This window comes from Orcinus orca, chromosome 8 (assembly GCF_937001465.1).
Source record: "Orcinus orca chromosome 8, mOrcOrc1.1, whole genome shotgun sequence".
Classification (NCBI taxonomy): domain Eukaryota; kingdom Metazoa; phylum Chordata; class Mammalia; order Artiodactyla; family Delphinidae; genus Orcinus; species Orcinus orca.
Genome location: NC_064566.1, coordinates 22,180,476 through 22,207,645, shown reverse-complemented (window position 1 = coordinate 22,207,645; position 27,170 = coordinate 22,180,476). Strand labels below are relative to the sequence as shown.

Here is a 27,170-nt window from a genome sequence, read left to right as displayed (position 1 = left end):
TGATCATAAAATAAACAAAAAAATAAAATCAAAATCTTTGCTTTTATAAATATTTATTAATATGTAAACCAAACAATTAAAACTAAAGATATAGTGTGAATGTTTTTTCTGGGGCTTTCTCTGAGGTTTACGTAGATGAGGCCTTTTCCTTTCTTGGTTAAGGTTTCTGTGTAAGACTAGGTATCCTTTGTTGCTCAAAGGGGCTTTGAAATATGTTCAAAATTTGAGTTACTTGTTTTGAAAACTCTCATTCCTAATTTAATATGTAAGAATATCTCAAAATTAGTTGAATGTTAGGGAAGGGGCAGTTTCCATGGGGTTTTGGTTGTTGGTGTTTGATTGTGTCTACAGTCCTTAGGTGGTCATAAACAGCGACTATGGTCATTATTGTTGGGGAAGGGGGCTTCTTTATAATCACACAGGAGTTAAAGTGCAGGGTGTAGTTGCTTGGGGGATGGCCACTGTCTGTGAACTGACTGTATAAGCCTCTGCTTTGGCTTCTCTGCCTGAATTTGAGAGGCTTTGGTAATTGGAAGCAATTAACATTTTTATACTGCTTCCAAACATCACACTACTCTATTGAAGGCACTGTTACTCAAGCACTCTATTAACCAGTAGACTTCGCAGATTTTTTTCCGTACTTGCTTGGTTCAAGGGAGATCAGAGATCTAACAGAATCACAGAGGTTCTCTTAACTTTAATGCCTTAGGCAGCTCTGAATTTCTTTATTAGAGCAGTTTAGAGGCTCTGATTGGATTAGAAGGGATTGCTGAGGATTTATGAGGAAGCCAAATTTGTGGAGCAAGCCCACTGTTTCTGGGTTTTGGGTGATTGGGGGAAAGGGAACAGATTCCTGGGTCCTGTTCCTAAGAAAGAGTCTAATTCAGAAGGTCTTTTGCGGCATCTAGTGATCTGCATCTTTAACCACTACCCCAGGGGATTCTGATATGGTTCATCTGTGGATGATACTTGGAGTCTGCACGTATACCTTTGCAACATAAAATTAATTTCATAGGAGGGCACAAAAGTGCACAGGTTGAACATTTTTGTGATGGTTTAAACTTCTTGCTTTCTGCCGGTAATGAGAAGGTCTGTAAACTGACATAATCCTGCATAGCCAGCAAATTTGATTTTGGTTGTATCAATATTTTAAATTAGTCTTCTTACCTTTTCCATTATTTTCACATTGTTTTCTTTAAACTTTTTTTTTTTTTTTTGGCTGCGTTGGGTCTTTCTCTAGTTGAGGTGCGCGGGGGGCTACTCTTCGCTGTGGTGCACGTGCTTCTCATTGCGGTGGCTTCCCTTGTTATGCAGCACGGGCTCTAGGTGTGCAGGCTCCAGTAGTTGCAGCACGCAGGCTCAGTAGTTGTGGCACCCAGGCCCGAGAGCACACAGGCTTCAGTAGTTGCAGCGGGCAGGCTCAGTAGTTGTAGCTCATGGGCTCTAGAGTACAGGCTCAGTAGTTGCGGCTCATGGGCTCTAGAGCGCAGGGTCAGTAGTTGTGGCACACAGGCTTAGTTGTTCTGCAGCATGTGCGATCTTCCCTGACCAGGGATCAAACCTGTGTCCTCTGCGTTGGCAGATGAATTCTCAACCACTGTACCACCAGGGAAGTCCCTCTTTAACCATCTTTTAAGTTGTTTTTTTTTTTTTTTAACCAGATCTGTTTCTGTTGTTTAAAAAATTGCAAAGAAATGTCTCACTAGTATGATTTTTCTGGAAATGAGATAACAGGTAGTTTTGCATTTGTGTGTATAAAAGCTTACTGAGGCTGAACCAAGTCTCAGTGGACTTGGATGAGCTAGTCAGGACCTTCCCAGGTGTAAAATAATGTGAAAAGCCAAGGCTAAAAAGCAACCTAGGCTTCAGTGATCTATTCCAATTACCAAAAAGACCACCAAGCTTCACAATTTTCATAATGCACAATCTGGGTCATTTGAAAGGAAAGAAAAAAGAAATAGTTGTGCCAGGGTGAATTTTAGATTGTGTCTGATTTGTATGACACTTAAGGAATGGGAGCAGAAGGCGAATATTTATATCAGATGGGAAACGTGACATTTTAAACAGGCAAGTTGCTTGTATAATTTTGGCAGCTGAGGGGTTTACTGATTAGATTCTGTTGTTATTGTTTAAGCAACAGATTTGCTTGGGGCAACAAGGAAGTGAGTTGCGTATTGTTTTTCTACCACTGACTTTATTTGTTCACCTTTTTCATTTTCATAAATATTTTCCAAGATTCAGGCGCTTGTTTCTGTCCTGGTATTTGGCTTATTGTTTTGGCAGCCCAGGTGGAGACAGTTTTTCCAAGCAGACAACTCAGTGCCGTGCTATTGACCAGTTGTTGGAGGGAACCTTGGCCACAGAGTTTGGTGCCCTGTGTTTATTTGATGTCACACTAACGATTTTTTCCTCCTTTGAGATAAGATAGTTAACCTGATGGTTAGTTACTGTCATGCTCCAGACTGTTACCTGGAAAGATTATTGTTTGGAATAGGTATTAGTTATTATGCTTTGGCCATTGGAGTAGGAAGAATCTTCTGGTCGTCTTTATTTTTTACCCCCTCAGTTGGCCCAGCATGTTCTCTGGATGAGTGCAGAAGGTCAAAGAGACTTTTTTGAGGCCTAGTTTTCAGAATTATACTGTCTTATACAAGTTTCTTGACCAGTGGGTATACTTATGCTATGGTTGATTGTGTTGGATGAAAATGGGCAACTGATTCCTGCTCAAAGATTGGCAACCTTATTTGATTTTCATTTTCAATCTCTCCAGTACTCCCAGTTCTAATGAAGGCATCATTTTCTCTGTCTCTCCCTCTTTTTTAAAAAAATTCTTTCCTTATCTGCAACTTTAAGGCTTTATGTAGACTATGAATGACCTGGACTCTTATTCAAAGATATTTAACAACTGTGACTGGATCCTGGAATAAAATAAAGAATAAAACAGATCTGGTTCCTGTCCTTGGAAATTCATAGTTTATTGGAAGAATCAGACATATCACAAATATATAATTACATATGCTCTAGATCTCATGAGAGCATATGGCAGGGGAATTTAATTTGTCCGTGGATCAGAGAAAGTGCTGAGAGCCTGGGATCTAAAGGATGAGTAATTATTAACTGGGTGAGGGGTGGGTAAGAGAGTATAGGAACAGCATAAGAACAGTGTGTGTAAAGGTCCTGAGCTAGGAGAAGATGGCATATTTCAGCCAACATAGAGTTTAGGCATTTCATTTACTTTCCACTTGGGACTGTTAAAAATCATTCTTTCATTGCTTCGAAGATCACTAAAAGATCATTGAGAGGGAAAAATCCTTGCTTCAAAATATTCCTCTATCACTGTTCCTCCAATTTTTTTTTTTAACGTGCAAACTTATCCATCTATTAAATTCAAACTTGAAAGCCATATCAACCACAAAGGCAAATGCTTCCACTCCATTCCTGAGAAGGAAACAGAATTGGGATGATAATTCCACCCTTTCAATAATTCCTCTATTTATTTCTCCCCAAGGGTAAAGGAAGGCATTATCTAATTGGAGAGATTAGGGAAAAAAACTGATGTGTATGGATGAGGCATTTTGTTTCTTCTTTTGGGTTCATGCTGTTTGGAAGGTGTATGTCCTCTCTTCTGTGCCTGTGTCACCTTTCTTATAGTAGACACACTTTAAAAGGGGCCCAGGTCTGCCTTACATGGTGGTTTTCAACCTGAGAGTTACATTGGAATCACTTGAGGAGCTTAAGGAAAAACGACAATACCTGGATCCTGCCTTTGGAGATCCTTTCCCAGTAGTCTGGTGTTTGTCGTGGGCATTGGCAGTATTTAAAGCTTCCCAGGTGACTCGAACATGCATTTGAAGCTGAGAACCATCTCTAGACAGATGTCTGGAGGTATCACTCTGAGCCCCTACTCTAAGGGCTCTAGGGATATGAAGAGGATCTCCTTATACCTGGCTGGATTCATGTCATCTGTGCAGACTCCCTGTCAGGTGGGATAGTCCAAGGTCTAGACTTGGAAGGAAAGTTTGATAAGTAAGAGGGCAAATTGTGACTGCAGGACAAGCTCTATTTTCAAAGTCAGCTCTATTAGTTATAAAGCTCATATTTTGATCCCCATCTTTTTGACTCCTGTATGGATTTTTCTTTTATTTCTGTATTTAAAGTAGAGGGATATGATTTATTATCACCGTCAAATGCCAACTCCGCCCATGAAGTAACTCTTCCCTGACCTTCCTGACCTTCCCCTTGGATGGGCAGTAATCTTCCTCTGTTTACATTTCCACTTTTATTTATTTTGCAGTTTTTTTTTTCTCAAAGTAAGTTTTCATTAATGTGTCTCTTGAAAGTGGCATATGGTTTATTCATATGCATGTACACACAGACACATACACACAAATAAAACTTCATCTTTTAATTGGTGAGTTTAATCCATTTACATTTAATGTAGCTGCTGATATATTTGGCTTTAAATCTCTTATCTTACTATTTTGTTCTCTATTTGTCCTGCCAGTTATATGTGCTTCACTCATTTTTTGCCTATTTTGGAGTAATTGAGTATTATCATATTATTGTTTCATTGCCCTTATTTTTGCTGGGTAGAGAATTCTAGGTTTGTAATTTTTTTTTTTTCAGAATTTTTAAGACGTTATTCTTTTCTGTTATGGTGTTAATTTTTCCTCTGTTGAAAACTGTCGAAAAACCAAGTGTCAATCTGATGGTTGTACATTGGAAGGTAATATGTTTTTTACCTCATGTGACTACTTTTATGATTTTCTCTTTGTTTTTGTTTGTCAGTAATTTCACTATGCCCTGGCATTGTTAACTTTGTATTTGTTCTGTTTGGGGTTTGTAGATTCTTGTAAATGTTAGGAAATTCTCAGTTCTTATGTCTTCAAATATTACCTGTACCAGACTTTTCACCATGTCCCACATGTCACTTACGCTCTTTCCTGCATTTTCCATCCTTTTTTATTTCCTTTCTTTCTTCAGTCCAAATATGTTCTACTATCTATGTTCTAGTTCAGTAATACTTTCTTGAATTGTATCAAATATGATGTTAAAGCCATCAATATTTCAGTTATTATAGTTTTCAAGAGGTCTGGAATATCTATTTTCTAGATTTTAGTTCCCTGCCAAAATTTTCCATTTTTGTAATATATTTATTGGAATATATTAATCAATTATTTTAAAGTTCCTGTCTCATAATTCCAATAACTGAGGTGTCCTGTGAGTCCATTTATATTATTAATTTTCCCTTTTGATCTGGTGTCTTTGTATACCTGGTAATTTTTGTTTGAATGCTGAACATTGTATATAAAATATTACATAGGCTCTGGATGATTATCTTAATCTTGTTTTAGAAAAGCTTCTCTTCGACATTTTGTTAGACGTTAGAGTAGTCATAGGTTATCTTAATCCAATATGGGATTGAGCTGATTTGGTAACTGGGTTTCAGGCTTTATGAGGGCTGCTCTACTTCTAGTTCTTGCTTACTGCTAGGGTGTAGCCCTTCAAGGTAAATCACAGCCTCTCCTTCTTGGAGATCCCAAACTCTATTTTTTATCTTCACAGCACTGTGAACCTGCTGGTAGTTCTGCTAAGCTTCTCAGCCTCTTAATCTATTTCTTCTTCACTTCTTGGTTTTTCAGCCTCTGCTTACAAATCAGTAAATGACATAAGTTGGAAAACAGCTTAGACTCTTAGATTCACTTTCACTACTTTCCTTCTCTCCAGGATCTTGGCCCCTCAAGTTCTGGACTTCCCTGGTAGCTCTCTAATGCCTTTAAGTAGTTGATTTTTTATCATTTATTCAGCTTTTCTAATGTTCTTGGTGGGAGGGTCAGACTCATATTAAATGTGGTCTGGGAGCTCCTTGGAAAACCCCAAGGTCTGAAGGTCAAATAAGTTGACGTTTGCACTGATGTTGCAAAAGCAATGATGGGTAAAGATGCTAGTAACTTAGTGTGAATCAAGGTAGAAGCACCAAACTATACTAGTAGTCACTGTAATCTTCACTGTCCTGAATTTGTAATTAAAGCAAATGCCAGTTTCCATTGCAAATGTCCTTGATGAAGTGGTAAAAATTATTAATTTTATTAAACCTTGAGGCTTGAGTACACCTCGTCTGCTGCATACTGAAATACAACAGTTGTATTTCACATATACATGAAATACATGAAAATTTTTTCATGGAAAAAATGAAAAACACTTTTTCATGAAAAAACACTTGTGCAATTGAGGGGTGTGCTGAACTTGTTTTGTTTTGTTTTTTCTTTCATGGATCAACGTTTTTACTTGAAAGAATGACTGACAAAGTATAGTTCTCAAAAAGGAACGAAGTGAGCCCGTCTCTACAAGACAACAGCTGACAGTATTCATTGCCAATGATAAAATTGGCAATGGGTCAAGTGAAAATTGGATTTTTGGAAAACTTACATCCAGTGCTGTGAGCTTGAGAGCTTCCCAATATTTAAAGCCTTTTCTGATAAAATTGGTAATGTTAACTAATGTGATTTTTATATTGCATAATGAAATATGTCAACATTTGAAAGGTCTGCATAACACAGTGAACCACCATTTTCCAAATAACCAATATATGATGTTACAAAATCATGCACAGGAGCGCAATCCATTCAACATGTAAGATAGACCAATGGATTTTAACATAAGAGTATGAAAAATTTACTGAAAGGGTTTCATATTGCACATTGAAATTATTTTTAAAAACTTTATCATTTGTCAATATCTAGTGTGTATCAAAGAATAATATCCCCAGTTATATAAAAAGAGTATTAAAATAGTCCTCCCCTTTCCAGCTACATATCTGTGTGAGACTAGAGTTTCTTCATTTTCATCAACTGAAACAGCATATTCCAAAAATTCAATGCAGAAGCAAATATAGAATCCAGCGTTCTTCTATTTAAGACAGACATTTAAAAGATTCAGACAATGTAAAACAATGCTTCTCTTCTATTTTCTTTGTTTTTGGAAAAGAGGTTTTTTAAACAAAAATATTTATTTTAATATATGATAGTATTATTTTAATGATTCAATAAGCAAATATTTGAAATTTTAATTTCTAATATGGTAAATATTGATAGATATCACTCCCATAAACAAAAGCTCTTTGGGGTCTTCAAAAAATTTTAAGACCAAGAACCACCTGATATAAACTATCACAGCTGGAAGCTATGTGCAGAGGAGGCCTGAGGGCATTTCTTATCTGTATCCTTTTTGGTCTTGAGGAACACCCGAAATTTCAGGAAATTTTGGCCATTTCTACATGGCAACAAAGGAATGGATTGGTTAATTTTTATAAATATGACAGGCAGACTAAATATTATTGTCTAGATTATCAGATGTCAGGTAGATGGCTTACTTTTTAATGTTGTATTAAATTACATGATTATAGCCTTTGACTTGCTGGTCATTGGCTAAATGCAGAAAGACAAATGGCACAAACACATAGTTTATAAACGTTGGACGTTCTTGTCAGGTAGTTGAGAAAGAGGTTGAAATGCTTTCAACCAGGCTTGCCATCCAACATCAAGATTCGTTATTCGAGAGGTGCCTTAACTCTACAAAGCACATCAGTCAAGATGGTGGTATTTAGCTAAGAAGGAAACTAATTGTTTTAGAAACAATAAGGTCAGATGAAGTGTCTTAAAGATAAGATTTCAGTTGGGAAAGCTTTGCAGAGAACTTCAGAAATTCCATTCCCCATCATCAATGAATACAATCATTTTCCCCCTGAGAGAATGAATATTTAAATAACCCATCAGTGATTATAAAATGGCTAAAAGATAACTTGTGTCTTCTTTATAACTTGTGTCTTATCAGACTATTCGTGTGCATATTGGTTTCACTCTTTTATAAATCTGTCCTATTTAGAGTTAAAGCAGTTCAATTTTTGTGTTGACTATTGTCTGATTTTATGTATAAAAATCCTACTCCTGTAAAAAAAAATTTAGTTTTTGAGGGAAAGGACTATACATATTTTGCATCATTCACAATGTCCTGTGGATAGGTAGACTCTTCATACTTGCCGTTCAGTTTAAAAGTTGAGATGCAGGAAATTAATTTCCTTTCTGCAAGTATGTGCTGAGAATTGACTACATATAAGGTGTCATGTTAGGCTCCAACAGCTATGCGTTTGTGCATTTTACCTTTACACTGGAGAAACAAATGACAGGAATGGGAAATGCAGTGGATACTGAGTCATATTGTTTTGAAAGAATTGTACCCATGGCAGTGGAATTCTTATGAAATAAACCATTTTTGTTGAAAACCCTACCTTCTTCGCAAACATATGAAGGATGTGAAGAGTTTCAGCAAAGGAATTGCAGAGTTGTCCCTCTTGGTGCACAGTACTGTCCATCAGATTTTAAATAGCTCTGAAAGCAGAATTGATTTTGATTTCACACTCAAAGGGATGTCTGCACTGGCAGCCAATGGGGATGGTAGATACTGGTTTTCACATTAAGAGGCTTGAACCTTTCTCTTCTTGCCTGTCTTGTTGGCAGGCCCCTAACCAGTGAGGGAGGTTAGCTTTGGACTCATAAAGGAATACTTTAGAAAGCCAGTTTTTCCACCAACCTTATTGAATTTAAAAATATTACTTCTCTGGGACTTCCCTGGTGGCGCAGTGGTTAAGAATCTGCCTGCCCCGTGATAGTGAGAGGCCCGCGTACCGCGATGAAGAGTGGCCCCTGCTCGCTGCAACTAGAGAAAGCCCTCGCACAGAAACGAAGACCCAACACAGCCAAAAATAAATAAATAAATTAAAAAAAAAAAAAGAATTATCCAGCCCAAAATATTAAAAAAAAAAAAAAAAGAATCTGCCTGCCAGTTCAGGGGACACAGGTTCGATCCCTGGTCCGGGAAGATCTCACATGCCGTGGGGCAACTAAGCCCGTGCGCCACAACTACTGAGCCCATGTGCTGCAGTTACTGAAGCCCACGCGCCTAGAGCCCGTGCTCCGCAACAGAAGCCACCACAATGAGAAGCCCGGGCTCTCAATGAAGAGTAGCCCCCACTCCCCGCAATTAGAGAAAGCCCGCACGCGGCAGCAAAGACCCAACGCAGCCAAAATAAATAAATTAGTTAATTTTAGAAAATTTAAAAAAGAAATATATATTAAAAAATATTACTTCTGGTTATAAAATTGTAAAATGCCCTGAACACTTACTAATCACGCTAATGTGCTATCGTAGTGACATTTCTTGGCCCTGAGTTTGGAGGTACAATCTGATAGATTTTAAATAATATATGTGGTGAAAGTGCTTACTTAAAAGTAAGTTCATGATGTGGCATCATGAACTAGGAGCACGGGCTCCGCAGACAGACTGCAGCTGTGGCGCCGTGAGTGAGGTGGCTGGGGTGACTCTCAGTGTTAGAGCTCATTGCCTCTAAAAGAGGAAATAACAGAGTTGTTGAGAGGATTGGCAGAGTTAATGCATGTAAAATGCCGGCTATTATTATTGTTTTTATTTCTCCTAATTAATCAGGTCATATTCTATGATTTCAATAATTAATCATAGTAGAACTTCCTTCTTCACCATCCCCCTGCCCACGTGCTCAGTTTCTAGGCTGTTTGCCATGTTCCCTGTTGCTGAAGTCTTAAGAATTTTGTAATCATGTCTTTTGTGGAGGTGATAGCTGTAGTGGTGAGAGACGTATTTCAAATAAGTTTCAGTTTTTGAATATCAATACCTGCTCAGTTATCTCCCCATACATGCTGCCCTTGGCAACAACCAAGGCATGCCTGTTGTTAATTAATCACTTCCACTGAGAACTTAATTAGTGTCTTAATTAGGATCATCATTGAATAGCAGGCAGCAGCATCTTGCGCCAGCTGCAAGTTATTGGTTGCAGCCCTTCTGGTCCTGCGAAAACTTAGACGGAGGAGGGATCCTGTTGTGCTTCTGTTTGTTTTTGTCTTCAGAGAAAGCTGCGGAAGGTCATCAGTTGTTTGTGATGCATCGATGTTCTGTCACACGTGCAAAAATAAGGAAACACATCCACTTCTAATGGATCGATCAGAAAACCAAGATTGGCTTTTGAATTCTTGTGATTGTGCTAAACAAGCCGGAAACACATTGTTGTTGTTTGCATGCGTTGAGAAGTAGGCCATGCGTTCTGAGTATGACAGAGTATTTCATTTTTCTGCTGGAAGTTAAAGTTCCTTCCTTCTGGCATCATTGTTTTTTAATATGTTTTTTTGAAATATTGCCATATTGTTACAGGATGAAATCAGCACTCCATTTTCTTTCTCTTCACCCCCTCAGGAAAATATGGCAAAATGAGGCAAAAGTAGCATCTTCTTGACTTATTTTCCTGTAGAAGTAGAATTGGGTTGAGGGTGAGAGGCGTGATCAAGTTATTCCGAAAACAACATTTCTCCCAGACCTTTTGGATGGATTGTAACATTGCAACTATAAAATAAAAACCAATGCACTGACGACTTCTATTTTATAGAAAGGAGAATCCCTTGAGTCAAGTTCCCAAGTGAGGACAGGCATTGTGAAATGGACCTGCTTCACTTGAGCATATTTGCTCATTTTTTTGACTATCATAGACTTTTAGATGACTTAGGTCAATTGTGGACTTGGTGAAGGGATCAAGTGAAATATTTTGTATTCGACAGATTTGCTGCTGCTTCCAGGAGAGGTGGAGCAGGACAGGAGCATGAGTGTTCCTTCTTACATTCCTTCCGTGGCCCAGCCTCTTACCTCTGGAGTGAAGCCAAGGCCCACTGGAAAAGGAGCAGGGGAACAAAGGGAAGAGGTACTCCACAGGGAATTCAATCCTCTTGAAATTGCCTTGATTTTGTAACTAGTCCTTTCAGAGTAATGCCACTACACCCTTGTGCTTCTGTATTTTTCTGAGATTTGGGAAGATTTACAGTTCAGGTTGCTTAATTGGGTCCCTCTCACTGCCATCTCTCTCTAATGTGTATAATCCCTTTTAAACACACAGAGAGAGCAATTATGTTTTTACGTGGAAACTATGTTTGTGTCATGATGTTCGCCATGCTACAGGGACAGTGCTACTTGGGGACTCCGCAAGAGAAAGGATGGAAAGTTTTCTTATCTCTTTTAGTCTGCACTGGCCACTTTTCTTTTTATTATTGTTTCCAAGGTCCTAAAAACATTTTGCATTAGTTAAGGTAAGGCCAGGCTGCTATAGTAGGCAATCCCAACAATAAATCAGTGGCTGAAAGGAGACAGAAGTTTATTTCTCTCATGTAGCAGTCTGTAGAGAGCCTTTAAAATGAGCAGGTGCTTTTGTGCCCTGGGGTTACCAGGGCCCAGGTTCCTTCTCTCTGGATCTCCACTGAACCTCAGGACATTGTCCTCATGTGCATATTCCAAGTCAGGTCACTGTCCTACCTGCAGGGGCAAGGGATGAGAATGTGGGGGCAGCAAGTTCCCCCAAGGCTTAGGACTCAGGGCTCTTCATCTCTGCTCACATTCCATTGGCAACCACTTAGTCACATGTTCCTATCCGGTCACTGGGGAGGCTGGGAAATGTCATCTAGACGTGCGCTTCACCAGCACAGGAGAATGGAATCTGCCACATGTTAACGCCCCCGAATGCACAACTTGAAAGCCATCTTTCACCATCATTTGCAACTCATCTACATATACTTAACAAGCATGTGCCAACCAAGGCTGCTGATGGTGCTGGGTAGTGACCTTTATCACCTTTATTACTCTAGCATGAAAGGGGATCGGGCACAGGAAGTTGTTAAGGGCTCTTTATTATTGCTTCCTAATAAAAACACTAGGGTGTTTCGTGATTATTTAGTTGTTTGGGTACTAGTCTTGTCACTTGATGTTATGGAAGCAGTCATTCAATCAGAAGTAATCCACACATTTCAATTTTAAATTGCCCTTTTCTCATAGAACTTTTGTTCACTGACATCACAGAAGTCTATTTAGGATGCTTGCAGACTTATATTAAACCCCAAATTGTTTACCAGATAAACTTGCGGAGATAGCCACTTTTCAACGTGCTTTTTGAATTATAGATTGCTTTCCCTGAATATTAAGAAACTATAATTACAAGGTGATTTCTAGCAGGAATCAGTTTCTTTTAAAGACTTGTTCATGTTCTTGACTTCAGTTGTGACCATACAAATTATTGGACCAGTCAGTGGTCAGTGGCACCTTATAGAAATTGTTACAAAATGGTTTTAGTTGATGGGTTAAAAAAAAAAAGAATGATTTCTGGAATCAATCATATAGCCAGTAAAATGCCAGTTAAAACCCTGTGTATGGTTGTATCTTTAAAAGGAGTATAAATTTCTTCCCAGAGAATGTGAACAGTTTTCAATGTTTGAATCAAAATGATATGAACAATTTTTGTGTTGGCAAAAATGAGACATAGATGAATAATTTGCTGCTCTTTAAAGATCCAGAGTAATATTTTGGGTGGGATTTTAACTTCTAACCACTATTTGTTAGAGAAATGTTTCAGAATGTCTAGAGTCACAATATCACACCAACTCTGCCTTGGTTTAATAGTATTAATCTTATTTTAAAATACCCAATGTAGGTAAAAGAACATAATCACCAATTTCCAGCACATGCAATGGGCTGTTTTGGGTGAGAGATGGTAGTTGCTTTCTGTGATGTCAATCTCAAAAGATGAAACTTATCCTGGATGTCCTGACTTCCTCTTAATTGCCTAATGAGAATCCGTAACTTCCTGATATGGACTGGACCCATTTTTTTCCTAATTTTATCGCGCTTTTATACATGTGCATTTCCTCCTTACAGTCAAACGTTTTTCAAGAGCCTTCCACTTTCCCTTTGTGAATAACTTCTTGCCGTAGTTACTCTATTTTGATGAATTTTGGAAGTTTTGAACAACTTTACTGAACAAAAAGAATTCACATTAAGAAGATGAAAAATTGTGAGTTCTTGTCCTACTTCCCAAAATATAGAAGAGGTCATTGAAGAAACTTTTGTAGTATTTTAATGGGAGATTGCCTGTTTTTCCAATTCAAAATGGGACTCTAGGGCTTCCCTGGTGGCACAGTGGTTGAGAGTCCGCCTGCCGATGCAGGGGACACGGGTTCGTGCCCCGGTCCGGGAAGATCCCACATGCCGCGGAGCGGCTGGGCCCGTGAGCCATGGCCGCTGAGCCTGCGCGTCCAGAGCCTGTGCTCCGCAACGGGAGAGGCCACAGCAGTGAGAGGCCCGCATACTGCCAAAAAAAAAAAAAAAATGGGACTCTGAAATTTTTCACCTGTATAGACAGTTTATTTATCATATTACTATGTAAGATAACCTACAGCTAAATGCTGCTATTATTGATTTGAGCATTAGTTCTATTTCCTTTAATTTGCCTACATGGTACTATGAATGAAAATGATTCCTTCTGTAATAGTGTCCCTCTTAGAATAAATCACGTGAGCAATTTTAAGAAAACTAGCAATTTTCTAATAGTGTACAAATTCTGTTCCCTCAGAGGCTACAAAAAGATTTCAATTAGATTTGAAATTAGACGCCTGAAATCCACGTGTTTCTCTCAGCTCCTTAGGCAAAAATAACAAGTTAATAACTTAATTCACAGTTGTTTTCTGTTTCGTCGCAGGGGATTTGGTGTTCCATTGCACGAATTCTGCTCTTTGAAATAAGTCAGAAGTTCAGTTTGCAATCTAAAAAACTTGGAGCCTTATATCTTAGAACCTCAAAATGAACCTAACTTGTAAGAAGAGAATTCCCAAAGTACGCCACAGTAGCCAACAGCTGAAATGCATAAATAGAACTGCAGCTTTACAGTATTTGAAAAGCTGTCATTTTGAAGATCACAGTGATGTGTTCTGAACTGCAGTGTACATCAGGGTTCACTTTGAATTACATATATGCCCCTTGTCTTAGAAGACCCTACGTTCACTCGTGTGTGTCTCTATAAGGTTATTTAATTAAAATGCAAAAAAGTCGGAACTAGTGCCGAATTCAGTGCTTTGCGGATAGGAGACATGCAATAAGTATTGAATGAACAAATAATCAGGAAACTTTCCTCGCTACAGGGAGTGATTTTCTGGTATAATAAGATGGTTAGAGTCCTTGTCTCTTTCCTTCTCTATTGGTTCATTGCCCTCAACGTGTAAACATGTTTAAGTCTCTCCCATCCTTAACGAAATGAAAGAAAACTAAAGAAAAAACAACCTTCCCTTTACCTCGGACCCCCCTTGGCTATTGTCTAGTCTTTTTTCTCCCTTTTCATCAAACTTCAGAAACCAACAGACTCGACTACTCTAGTTGACTCTGCTTCCTTTCCCCTCACTCCTCATTCAGTTCATTGCAAAATGCCCTTGGTCTAATCACCTGCCTGGACATATTCAGAATAAAGATACTTTATCATTGCCAATCATCCCAATGGACAATTTTCAGCCTTTATTTTAATGGGACTGTCTACTGTGGTTTTTACCATTGATTTTCCCTGACACTCATGGTCCACTGGTTCTCTCTTCCCAGCTCTTCTCAGATTCTTTGTGTATTTCTCTGAGTGTTCTTTCCCTGCCTCCTTTGGGGGTTTTCCCTCCATGCTTCCCTTAGGAGTTGGTATTCCTCAGGGTTCCATGCTAAACCTACAGCTCTTCCCACTTGCATACTTGGATCTGTTTTCATCTATAGGTTACTACCTTTTGTGCTTATGTCTCCAAATCTGTATCTCCAGCTTCAGACCTTTTGCCGAGCTTCAGGTTTGTGGGTTCAATTGCCTGTTGACAATTCTATCTGGATTCCTTGAGGTACATTCAAATCAACATGTTAAAAACTGAGCTTCCCTTCCATATCCAAATCAGTCATCAAGTGCTGTTAATTTCACTTTCTAATATTTTAAAATATCTGCTCTCAATGCCCTGTTCTCATTATCTTGTCTGGACTGCTTCAGCAGGCTCCTGGCTAGTCTCCTGACTCCCAATCTACCCTCTGTTCCGTCTTCAGAGTGATCTTTCTTGATGTACCCTCCAAGAGCTCAGGGTCTCCTCCTGTTCTCTGCACGCCTGTGTCTCATTGTAGGTGCTCAGTTAACATTTGAATGAAGGAAGGAATTTATTCGAAATGCACAGATACCAAGTATCTACCTGCTTTCAAAAAATCCTTCAGCAACTTTTCTTCATCTCTGGGAAAAGTAGCATATAAGACCTGCCATGATCTGGCACCATCTTCGTCTCTTGCCACTCTCTACCTGACATTTTCTGCTCTGACAACACTGAACTACTCGCAGATACACATATGTGAAATTTGTGTGTTTCTGACTTGGCCTGTTCATGAGACCTGCTTTTGTCTGCAAAGCTCGTCTTCCCTCAACCTTGTTAAATAATATTACCCTTGAAGATTCTGCTTAGACAGCACCTCTTCCAGAAAGCCTCCTCTGAATCCTTCCCAGTGCCTTCCAACCTGGGCTGGGTTAGGTGTTCCTTCTCTGTTCCTGTCACCTTCTAACTATACCATGTGTACTTACTACATTTTACTACAATGATCTGTTGATGTGTCTATCTCATTTCTCTGTGATTTCATACAAGTCTGCATCTTTGTATCCTCAGCACCTACACAGTGCCTAGATTTTAATAAACTTTTGTGGAAAGAATGGAATATATCTGAATGATTGCAGGAGACTATTCCTCTGACATTTTGATCCAGAGATGTACTGGCCACCTTGCAGTATAGAGAGACAGTGATACCCCCAAAATGTTTTAAAAGGTCTTGAGTATCATATTTTGGCATTGCAGATATGAAATTATTATTATTCTTCGTTTCTTGCTTTTATATTTCAGCATTTAACTGATTGCCTAAGGAATTAATCTAACAATGATAGCTGCTGTTAATAACTCAGTTTCTAAGTGAAGACATTTATAAGTATATTTTTATATTTTTAAGTGTATTGTAAATGAATAATTATTGTGTTGGCCTCATATGTTTATTGGCTAGCTAGAAACTTATTTCTCGTTGCTGTTTCGGTTAATAACAAATGACTGATGAAGGAAATCATGCTCCACAATAGAGAAAAATTTCAGTGTATGAAAAAGAACTTAAAGGAAAATAAAAAACTTTTCACTTAAGGATAAATTTCTATATCTCTAGTTCCATACTGTTGGATATTACGGCCGAAAGGTGTATGGGGACCGTGGGGAAGGGAGAGGAGTAAGAAGGTGGTGGGTTGGACCCTATCTGGGAGAAAGGACTAACTTGGTCACAGGAGTCAGCCCTCGTCAGAGAGTCTGGAAGTTCAACATACAAGCCTTAGTCTGTCTGCGTTGCTGATAAAAGGTGGGTCCTGAGTGGGGTGATGAGTGGGGAGGTGAGTAGGATTTTCTGGAGAGTGGCCACACTCAGCTGAGGCTAAGTTAAGCTTCAGCACTTTACCCTCTGTGCTCCTTTAGCCCTTTTTGCATCCCTCTGTTGGGGAGCATGGAGCATGATAATGAAATCACTCATTTACTTCCGTCTTCTCCCTGAAGTTATGAAACCTCGTGGGCACAGATTTTGCTTCTTTTCATCCTTGTGTTCCCGGTATCTAATTCACATTAAGCACTCAGTGAGTGTTTACGGAGTGAACACGTAGAGGGCAGGGAGGTGGGCGTGTGAGGGTTGCTCGGGCTGGGTGAGGGAGCGGGGAGGATGGTATGATGGTCTCGCTGGGATTTTAGCTCAACAAAGGGATTTGTCTAATTTGAACCTGCTTTCCAGCCTCAGAGGGAGCTGGGTGAAGGCAAAGTGACCGCATCTAGTGAGAGTGGCTAGTAAGGTCTAGGCAGGTTTTAGAGACCTCAGGATAGGGTTCAAAGTCCTAGTGCAATGGGCAGCCTGAAACTTGGTGGACATGTGGATGGCAGGTCTTCAACCAGGTGTCCAAGGGCAGTAAGAATCCCTTCAGACCGAAGCACTGGCAGAGAGGGGGCTCTTTCTCGTCTTCTGCCAGGACCAGGCCTGCAAACCTCAGCGCTTACTGCTGGATAGAGTTAGAGACGGCGAGGATGCTTCTGTTCAGGAAATGAGCATACTGTGTCCTTGTGTCTGTGTTTCTTCATTTGAGCTGGTCTTAGCCATATTACCCCCACTGTCACTTTGTGGTGACAATAAATTTAATCTTCAGAAAGTGACCTAAATGGACAGATTAGCCACTCGGCAGACTGAGTCGCTTCCAGGGTACAGCTGCTCTTTTAAAGATAGTCATGGTATTATGTGGATCCTCGAGTGCATTTTTTTTTCTCTTTTTTTTTTTTGAGTGCATTTTTTTATGATAGGCTGTGAGAATTTTTTAGCTTATTTAGAAAATATCTTTTCTCCCAAAGAGCTATGACTCGGCTTAGTGAAAACTTCAAGGTCGATCTTTACTGGTGTTTTTTGTTGCGAAGGTGAAGCTTTATCTACAGGTCGCCCGGGATTCAAATCTTGCTTCTCTTCCTTACTAACTGTGTAGCCTTGGCAAGTTACTTAACCTTTCAGAGCTTTGTAAGATGGGTTGTTTGAAGATTACTGCTAATGCCTGCACGGTTCCTAGTACTGGGGCTGGCGCGTGGTGGGGACTCACTCAGTGGCAGCTCCCATCATTACCTTTGTCAGGAAAGCACACAGACACTTTCTAACAAAGAGGAAGTGAGCAAGTCTCTGAAATTTGTTCTTGTGCTGGTTTTACCGAGAAAGGATGATAGATGGCTGGGTGTTTGCTATTAGCACTGCACACCCAACTACAAGATGCAGCTTGCTAAACAGATAGGAGATATCTACTTTTCATGTTTTGGGGTGTTTTGTTTTGTTTTTTTGCACCTTTGGTAACAGTACACAGTTGCTGAGCTAGATGCTCCATTTTCAAGAACATTGCAAAAGCCACTAAATGAGATCATTTTCCATGCAAGACTATTGAAAGCTGATTATAGCTTCAGGGCATTTTTTTCATTCTTGCATAAGCCATCCTTTTCAATTATTTCAGCATCACCATACATAATAGAGAGCGACACAGAGGTGCTGGGTGATTTCACTGTATCACACACCATTTGCTTTTGGAGAGGCCTTTTAAGGGGTGATAAAGTGAGATTTAAGGCATTAAATCTCTTTTGTTTATTGGAAAATATGCTTTTTTTAATCTACCTTCCTTTAGGAAGTCTTTAAAATTGACAGATTATGAATAAGTAGATACAAAATTATTACATCTCTTTGCAGCTACTCTGAGTTGCAGATAAATTCTGTAATATTTAAAAAATTCTTGGTGGGAAGAAAGGATCCTGGACTTTTTAATTTAGGGTGCTACTATGTGTTTTAATTCCTGCTGCTATTGGCCCAAGTATTATCTGAAGAAGTAAGTATATTAAGCAGAGAGTATTTTTATCTTTGAAAATGATGTTTTATTGCTACAGGTCTTTTTTAGTAAATGGTAAAAGTGTCCTTAAGGTTGACCAAAATCTTAAGGTATATTTTCTCACATTTGAATATAACTCTTAGTTTTTCCATATGCCTGTAGCCCTAACACTACAAATGGTAAAAATGTAATGAATGTGTGCAAGAGAGACTTTCTGATTCTTCTTGCCGTGGGCAGAATTAGTTAATGATATTCATTCAGATGCAGGATGGTACAAATGGGGCATATTAAGAGGCTTAAATTAGGTCAAATTGAATAATTGAATTTATTCCTTTACTTAAAAACAGCTTAATCAGCTCAGAGTGCTGAACTCTAAAAAAAGTTTAATTAAATATTAATAGAGAGTTTATGTTTTCAACTTTATCTTCATTTACAATGATTATATGTTATTTTCCTCCTTTGTTACCTTTTATAGATAGTCGGAGGTGAAGTTCGGCCCTTCTCACTTGATGAAGAATTTGATTATGACGCTGTGATGCTAACCCCCAAGTTCACTCCTGCAGAGGTAGATACCATCAAAGAGCTATGCAAGCAAAAGAGAAAGAGCACAGACTTAGAGAAACCCCGGGACTGATCCACCAAGACATCTTCGTGTTTATTTTTATTTTGTTCTTATTCGAGCGACATTAGAATAAAATATATACCTACTATAATCCCTTTTGTGGAAATTTGTGTGTGCGTTGATTTATCAGAGTTATTTGTCAGTAGGGAGATGAAACTTTACAGGGTTTTATGAGACTCTACCCTTACAGAGTTCTCTTCTGTCACATGGCTGCATCCATGGCTGGTCGGGGGAGATGGAGGTGGCAAATGGGGACAGGAAGCAGTGCCTACAGAAGGGTCCATCTGATGAGAGTGCGGAAACTAGGTAATGTGGGGTATTGTAACAAAGACTGGAAATTTCATCCCGCCTCCTTGGGGAGGAAGGGCAATTGAACATGCAAAACACAAAGAACTGACTATGTGATAGGTCATGGTCTCAGGTGTCCAGAGATAGTGGTATGAATGTGAGTGCTGAGAGGTTGGGCGTCTAGGATCGATCGGGAAAAGACTTTACTGAAAAAGAAGGCGTCTGAGAATTGATTATATGTCATATATTAAATTCTTGCACTTTGTTATTGCTGTTCAGCCATGTGTGAGGAAAGTTACAAAGTACAAGGAATGAGCTCTATTTCCAGAAGTTTACAGTATCATTTGAGAAGGCAAGGCACGGATAGAGAAGACAACTAGAGAATGTAGAAACTATTAGGAAGTGCTAATTGTGTAAAATACCCACGAGTGCTTTAAAGGGAGGAGAAAAAGTGGTGAAGGCACAGACGAAGGGGGAATAGTGTGTACGAAGTAACTTTTATCATTGAAGGAATCAGTAACATCAAATGTACTTAGTCTTTTTTTTCTTTGACTGTATATATTTTATTTCTATTTTTTCTTTTCCATTATGGTTTATTATAGGATACTGAATATCGTTCCCTGTGCTATATAGTAGGACCTTGCTTATCCATTCTGTATATCAGGGGTCCCCAACCCCCGGGCCATGGACCAGTATCCATCTGTGGCCTGTTAGGATCCGGGCCGCACAGCAGGAAGTGAACAGTGGGCAGGTGAGCAAACAAAGCTTCATCTGTATTTACAGCCGCTCCCCATCGCTCGCATTATCGCCTGAGCTCTGCCTCCTGTCAGATCAGCGGCGGCATTAGATTCTCATAGGAGCGCAAACCCTACTGTGAACTGCACACACGAGGGGTCTAGGTTGTGAGCTCCTTATGAGAATCTAATGCCTGATGGAGCTGAGGCGGTGATGCCAGCACTGGGGAGCGGCTGCAAATACAGATTATCATTAGCGGAGAGGTTTGACTGCACAGAGACCATAATAAATCAATTGCTTGCAGACTCATATCAAAACCCTATCAGTGAGTGGCAAGTGAAAACAAGCTCAGGGCTCCCACTGGTTCTGCATTATGGTGAGTTGTATAATTATTTCATTATATATTACAATGTAATAATAGCAGAAATAAAGTGCACAATAAATGTAATGTGCTTGAATCATCCCAAAACCATCCCCTCCCATCCTAGTCTGTGGAAAAATTGTCTTCCACGAAACTGGTCCCTGGTGCCAAAAATGTTGGGGACTGCTGCTGTATATAATAGTTTGCATCTGCTAATCCCAAACTCCCCATCCATTCCTCCCCTGCCCCCCCCAACACCCTGGCAACCACAAGTCTGTTGTCTATGTCTGTGAGTCTGTTTCTGTTTCCTAGATAAGTTCATTTGTGTCATATATTAGATTCCACATATAAGTGATATCATATGGTTATTTGTCTTTCTCTTTCTGACTTGGTTCACTTAGTATGATAATCTCTAGGTCCATCCATTGTTGCTGCAGATGACATTACTTCATTCTTTTTTATGGCTGAGTAGTATTCCATTATATATATATATATATATATATATATATATATATATATACCATATCTTCTTTATCTATTCATCTGTTGATAGACATTTAGGCTGTTTCCATATCTTGGCTATTGTCAATGGTACTGCTGTGAACGTTGCGATGCGTGTATCCTTTTGAATTATAATTTTGTCTAGATATATGCCCAGGAGTGGGATTTCAGGATCATGTGGCAACTCTATTTTTTGTTTTTTGAGGAACCACCATACTGTTTTCCATACCAGCTGCACCAATTTCAAATGTACTTAGTCTTAATTAGTTTTCATACAGGCCTGTGCTTGTGTGTGTGTATATATTCATAAAAAGTGCCATTTATATTCCTTACAAAAAACGCTCTTGATTTAATATTGCTGTAGTCAGGTGGTTTCCACATCTATTTTTCTTTGTCTAGTCAAAAGACTTTCACAAAACACCATTTATGTGCCAAGCCTATGCTAGGCAATGGGGAGGATACAAGTAAATTAGACATGGTCTGACATAGTGGGGAAGACAAATGTATAAACAAATAATTATGGTAGAGCTGCCTATGCTAGGCAATGGGGAGGATACAAGTAAATTAGACGTGGTCTGACATAGTGGGGAAGACAAATGTATAAACAAATAATTATGGTAGAGTTGCACTGTCCAACATCATAGCCACTAGCCACTAGTGTGACTGAGGAACTGATTTTTAAATGTTAATTTTATTTTCATTTAAAATATAAAGTTGATATTTGATGCACTTATTATAAAACTCTCAAGTCCATTTGGAACAACTTGGGTATGTGAATCTGCTTTTTCAGTTGTAAATTTTATGACATCTAAATACAGATCATTTACTTTTGATGACAACTTAGTGTCTAAAATATGCTATAAATGTAAAATGCACATTGGATTTCAAAGAATTAATATGAAAAATTATAGACTCTTGTTTTTGTATTGATTACATGTTGAAATGATAATATTTTGGGTCTATCTGGTTAAATAAAATATATTATTAAAAATTACCAATTTCTTTTTACCTTTTTAATGAGGCTACTAGAACATTTAAAATTACACGTGTGGCTTGTGTATTTTTATTTGACAGCACTGCTGTAGAGTGTAATGAGTTTTGTAAGCATAATGTGTACTAAGAGGTACGCGCAAAGCAAGTTGGAGTTATTAAATTATGCCTTGGAGAGCTGGAGAATCTTCAAAGAGGAGGTGACATTTGAGGCTGGCCAGGAAGAATCAGTAGGACTTTCTGATTGGAGGCTATTAGAATAGTTTGTGTGGGAGATAAGAGCCAGAATTAAGGCAGTGTAAGTGGATGTGGAAGGTATGGATTTGATTAGAGATTTGGATGTAGAACTAGCAAGGATTTTTGATTGATGCAATGAGGGGACAAGGGAGCAACTGTGAGGTTAAAACAAGATTTTAGCATGCAATCTATACACACATGCTGACTTGAGGAGACAACTGCATTGTGACATAATTGTTCATAAGACCAGAGGATCTCTTTTGACTCAATATATATACACATAGCACTTTGGTATTTTAGATGAAGAAAGACTTCACCATTTTTAAGGCATCCCAATTCTATGTACTTAAATAGTTTTATAATAGAAGAAACAAAACTAAGTATTCAAAAAGAATTACACTTTGGTGGAGTATTCCATTAACTAGGCAGGGTAGATGGCAGGTGAATGTTACTGGAGAGCATTCTATCTGTAGAGTTGGTGTATTATTGGCTTCATTCCTTTTGGAAATTTTTAAAAATAAATTTTATTTATTTATTTTTGGGTGCATTGGGTCTTCGTTGCGGTGTGCAGGCTTCTCATTGCGGTGGCTTCTCTTGTGGAGCACAGGCTTTAGGTGCGCGGGCTTCAGTAGTTGTGGCATGTGTGCTCAGTAGCTGTGGCTCGTGGGCTCTAGAGCGTAGGCTCTGTAGTTGTGCACAGGCTTAGTTGCTCCGTGGCATGTGGGATGTTCCTGGACCAGGGCTGGAACCCGTGTCCCCTGCATTGGCAGGCAGATTCTTCACCACTGCGCCACCAGGGAAGTCCCCCGCTTTGGAAATTTTTGATTCCTACATTATTTGGGGCAATTGTGCATTACAGCAAAAGTGACACTGGAAAATGGGTCCCTTAAGGCCTTTGAATGAAATAGTTTTGTCTCAACCGTACCATTACTCTTCCCCTAACTAGCAAATACTCCTCTATGACTTTCAGCTTTATGGGTCCCTTGAATCGATGTGAATGGTTTATTTTACGTTGGCTGGCAAACGCTAACCAAGTACCTTTAGAAGAAGCCTGAGCTTGTATTCATAGATAATGCTTACCCGGATTAGGTAGTGGCATTGAGTATAAGAAAGAGTAGAAGATAAGGAGAAGCTCCTGCATGTATACACCAAAATGGGAGGGAAGAAAAAAAGAGTATCTTGAAATAAGGTAGCAGTTACAACATGAATAAACTTGAATGGAGAAAATTTCACTCCAAGCCTGCAGTACCAGCCCTAGCTTGTTCAGTGTGGTGGCACACCAAGCAATCTTATTCCTTCAGCATCCATCTTATGGGGAGTTTTGCACAAGAAGAAGAAATACTTAGACCTGATATTGAACTTCCTTGATTCCTTCATCAAGAAATTTCTTTTCCCTTGAATGAGATAGAGCTGTATCCTCATTTAAAAGAATAAATTTTCCTTATGTGCTAGGTAATTGTGTGGATGAATTAAAATATGAAAAAGACACAAAAAATTTTCATTTCATTGGCTTGTTTCTTGGAGGTTGAAGGTACCTGAGTACAATAGCATGGGAAATGACATGAAACAGACAATCTTAGAATTTCCTAGAAAAATATTTCTCCATATGTGGAAGAGAAATCGATACTTTTCACCCTGGCCTACCCAGCCCTTACACCCTATGGCCCCTACTTACCTCTCCAATCTCATCTTGTACCTTCTTCCTCATTTTTTATTATGTTCTAACCAGTTCGTATTCTTTTTTGTTTTTCAAGCACTCCACCTTGTTTCCACCTTAGGACCTTTGCTCGCACTCTTCTTTCTGATTGGCCTTCCCAAGTCTTGGTGTAGCTGGTCCTTCTCATTATTCAGGTCTCAGGTGAAATGTGTCTCCCCAGTCTCTCTCTTGATCACCCTATCTAATCCCGTTCTTACAACCTTCACTCCTTCCCGGTTTATCCCATTATCTTACCTTGTCTGTGTCTTATCTGACTCTCCCATTAGATCATAAACTGCAAGAGGGCATGGACCTCCTCTGTCTTTTTATTGCTTTGTCCCCAACACCTGAAAAGGACCTGCAATAAAGTAGGTGTTCAATAAATATTTACCGAATGAATCACACCTCAAGTATGAGCTTATTAGTTTGAAGAACCCAGAGGTCCATTTCATTGATTCAGTTTAGTTAGACATGTACTGAGCACTTTTGGTATATATTCTTACTTCTTAGACTCATGACAGTCCGGTGGCCCATGCAAATTTGGGAAGCCTCACCTGATTGGCTTGAACGGTTCCATCCAATCTGTTCCTTCTTTTCCTTGCCGTAACTCCATGGAAAATTGTGAGACTCTTGGTTCACATGGAAACTTGACCCACTTCTCAATTGTTCTTTTGAAACCTTGTTATGACTTCTTAGCATTAAAAACCCTACTGAGGAGCCATTCCTGTGATACAATACTGATATTGCCAACATTCTACATTAAAAAGTGTGGACTGATGACTAAAGGAAAACTGGAAAGGGAAAAAGAAAACCGAACTTCAAGAGTGAGGTAGGAAGGAGAAAAATTCCATTTTGGTAGCTGCCTGTAAAGCAGAAGCCTTTACCATTCATTCAAAAATGTTAATGTTCATAAGAGTCATCACATTTTAGAGGTGGTCTTAAAGCCTAATTCCCTCATTTTCATTACACTTTTATTTATTTTGAGTGTCATGTAAGCCACAAGAGGCTTTTAAACAGAGGAGAGACATAATCTGACTTACATTCGGGGGGAGATGGTGGAAAGGGGGTAGGGCTGTATTGTATTGGGGGAAGACTCCACTGGAGGGACGTGTGTGCCAGGTTATATTGTTCTCTCTCTGGAAGTTTCTATGATTTGGTTATCCCCAGTATTCTGAAAATTTACAATGATCTGTGTTGACACATGTCTATTTTAATTTTTTGTCCTGGGCACTCAGTAGCCTTTTAATTGGGAAAGCTACATCCTTAGTTCTGGGAAATTGTCTTGAATTATTTTTTGATGACTTGCTTCCTTCCATTTCCTCTTTTCTTTCTTTCTAGAATGTTCGCTTTTTGGATATTGAACTTCTTAGATGCTACTACAATGTTTTCGTACTCTCTTCTGTTTTCTTTCCTTTTGCTCTGTTTTCTGAGATTTTCCTCAACTTTATCTTCCACGTTTTTATTGCAAGGTGTGTATTATTTTCTTTTTTGAATTTTGTATTATTTTTAAATCTGCTAAATAGTAAAGCCAGTTCCATGAAAAGCAAACACACACCAAGAAACCACATCCAGAGTGATCAGGACAGCATGCCAGAGCTGCATCAGGGCTAGACGATTAGAACTGAGAGAGTGAAGGTAGCATCTCATCCTTGATAAGGATGAGCATGGCGCCCCTTGATGGGAAGCACTTGTGTTCATGATGCTGAATGAATGAGCCGTAAGAGACGGAGATTCCAAGAGGGACTTGGGTATTCCCAGCGTGTTGTAGAAAGCGTCGGGTGTGAACAAGTGGAGGCTAGGTAAGCTCTGGGATCCCTAACACTGAGAGAGGGAAGTGATGCATTAGGTGCTGGGTCTTTGGCTGCGTTGCCTTTGGAATGTACGAGGCATTCATGTGTTAGGCACTCCATCCTCTAAAGCAGCTCCTTTTTCTCTTCCTGATGTTCCTGTTTTTGGAACCACATTGGTTGCCAGAGGCTATTATTTTGGCCTCTGCGCTACCTTTTCGTTCCAATCTCTCCTCTGTACCCCCCTGGCCATTATTCAAGACTTCATTTTTGCTTATCTCCTCCAGGAAGCCTTCCTACTTCCCAATTAGTCTCTAAATGCCTCTATTCTTTCCATCCTGGCTTGTTTTACGCATTGTTTTCATATTCATCTTAATGTTACTATCTTGTTTCAAAACTACTACTAGCTGCTCATTGCCTACTGATTATTAAAAACTCAATTTAGCATCCAAGGCTCTATTCCCTTGTACCTCCACGATACAGACAAAACTGACTACACGTGGTTCCCAAATTTGCCTCCCACCTTCACGCTTTTCTTCTTACTGTTCTTTCTTTCTGGATGGTCACCCTTCATTTCTGCCCAGTGAATTTCTCCTCATCCTTTAAGATGCACCAGGTATAATTTCATCTTCCCCAGAACCTGGATATCACTTTGTAACACTGTTGCTACTTGTCACATTCTGCCTTGTGTACATGTTCCCCCCTCACTGGAACCCACCCCCCTCACCGACTCCAAAGACAAACACCAAATCTCATTCATTCTTGCATCTTTAGGAAGCACTGTCTCTTACGTATTATGGTTCTTATCTGGCTTCATTTACTTACAAAATCCAGGAAGAGTGCCACAAAAATGGATCCCATTAAGATTTATTCATTCAACTAATGTTTATCTACTGTCTGGTTCTTTTGTTACGTTTTGTTTTTAGAAACAAATAGTTAATGTCATGATTTGTTAATCCATTGAATTTATGATAAAGAAAAGAAATGCAAAATGTCTGCACAAGCTGCACCAGAATGTTGATTTATTGAGAGAACAATCAGAAAAAGTAATTCCATCCAGTACAAAAATGAGAGGGAAAAAAAGACCCAACAATATGATTCTAATGTAAGTGAATTTTGCATGAGGGAATGTATGAAGACATTTTAGTATCAAAATAATGGCAAGTCAGTAATAAAGGTTATGGTACATGATAAATAATTATAATACTTTGCATCACTATAAAAATGTGCAGTCTTTCTAAAGAGATTTTTGTTGTTGGTTCCACTTCAGATGGTAGTAGATTATCTCCATTGTGTGCATTTAGAATATTGACATCCCTGTTAAGATTAAAAAAGTAAATCCAATAACTCTCCAAATTGTGTTAATATTGGCTATATTCTCAGAAGAAATTAGCATGAATTTTAGTTTAGGTTAAAAAGTATTTTCAAGGGATGGCTTATGTGCAAGTGGTGGTAATGGTGCATGAAGTAATTAGGGTGTTTAACAACCATGCAGAAAAAACTGCTAATTCTTTTTATTTTTACCCACAAAGATGGGAAAACCTGGAAAGTATCTGAATCACAGACATATTGGGGCATTTTTGGGGGAAAAAAACCATGATATCAGATATCTTTGCAAAAATGATTTCCTAAGTCCTTTGGGT

The 27,170-nt window shown here is 39.0% G+C and overlaps 1 protein-coding gene across 6 annotated transcripts in view; it reads left to right on the top strand.

Moving 5' to 3' along the window:
• Nucleotides 1-27,170, top strand: part of IFTAP (intraflagellar transport associated protein) — a 75,069-nt gene that overhangs the window by 40,554 nt on the left and 7,345 nt on the right. For 5 of the 6 annotated variants that reach the window (XM_049713047.1, XM_049713049.1, XM_049713048.1 and 2 more), the window contains 2 exons: nt 10,641-10,780; nt 18,786-19,023. In XM_049713047.1, the coding sequence (XP_049569004.1) occupies nt 10,641-10,780; nt 18,786-18,944 (299 nt within the window). In that variant the 3' untranslated portion in view covers nt 18,945-19,023. Of the gene's footprint in view, nt 1-10,640; nt 10,781-18,785; nt 19,024-27,170 lie in introns of those variants that run through there. The other variant, XM_049713052.1, reaches the window with a different exon arrangement.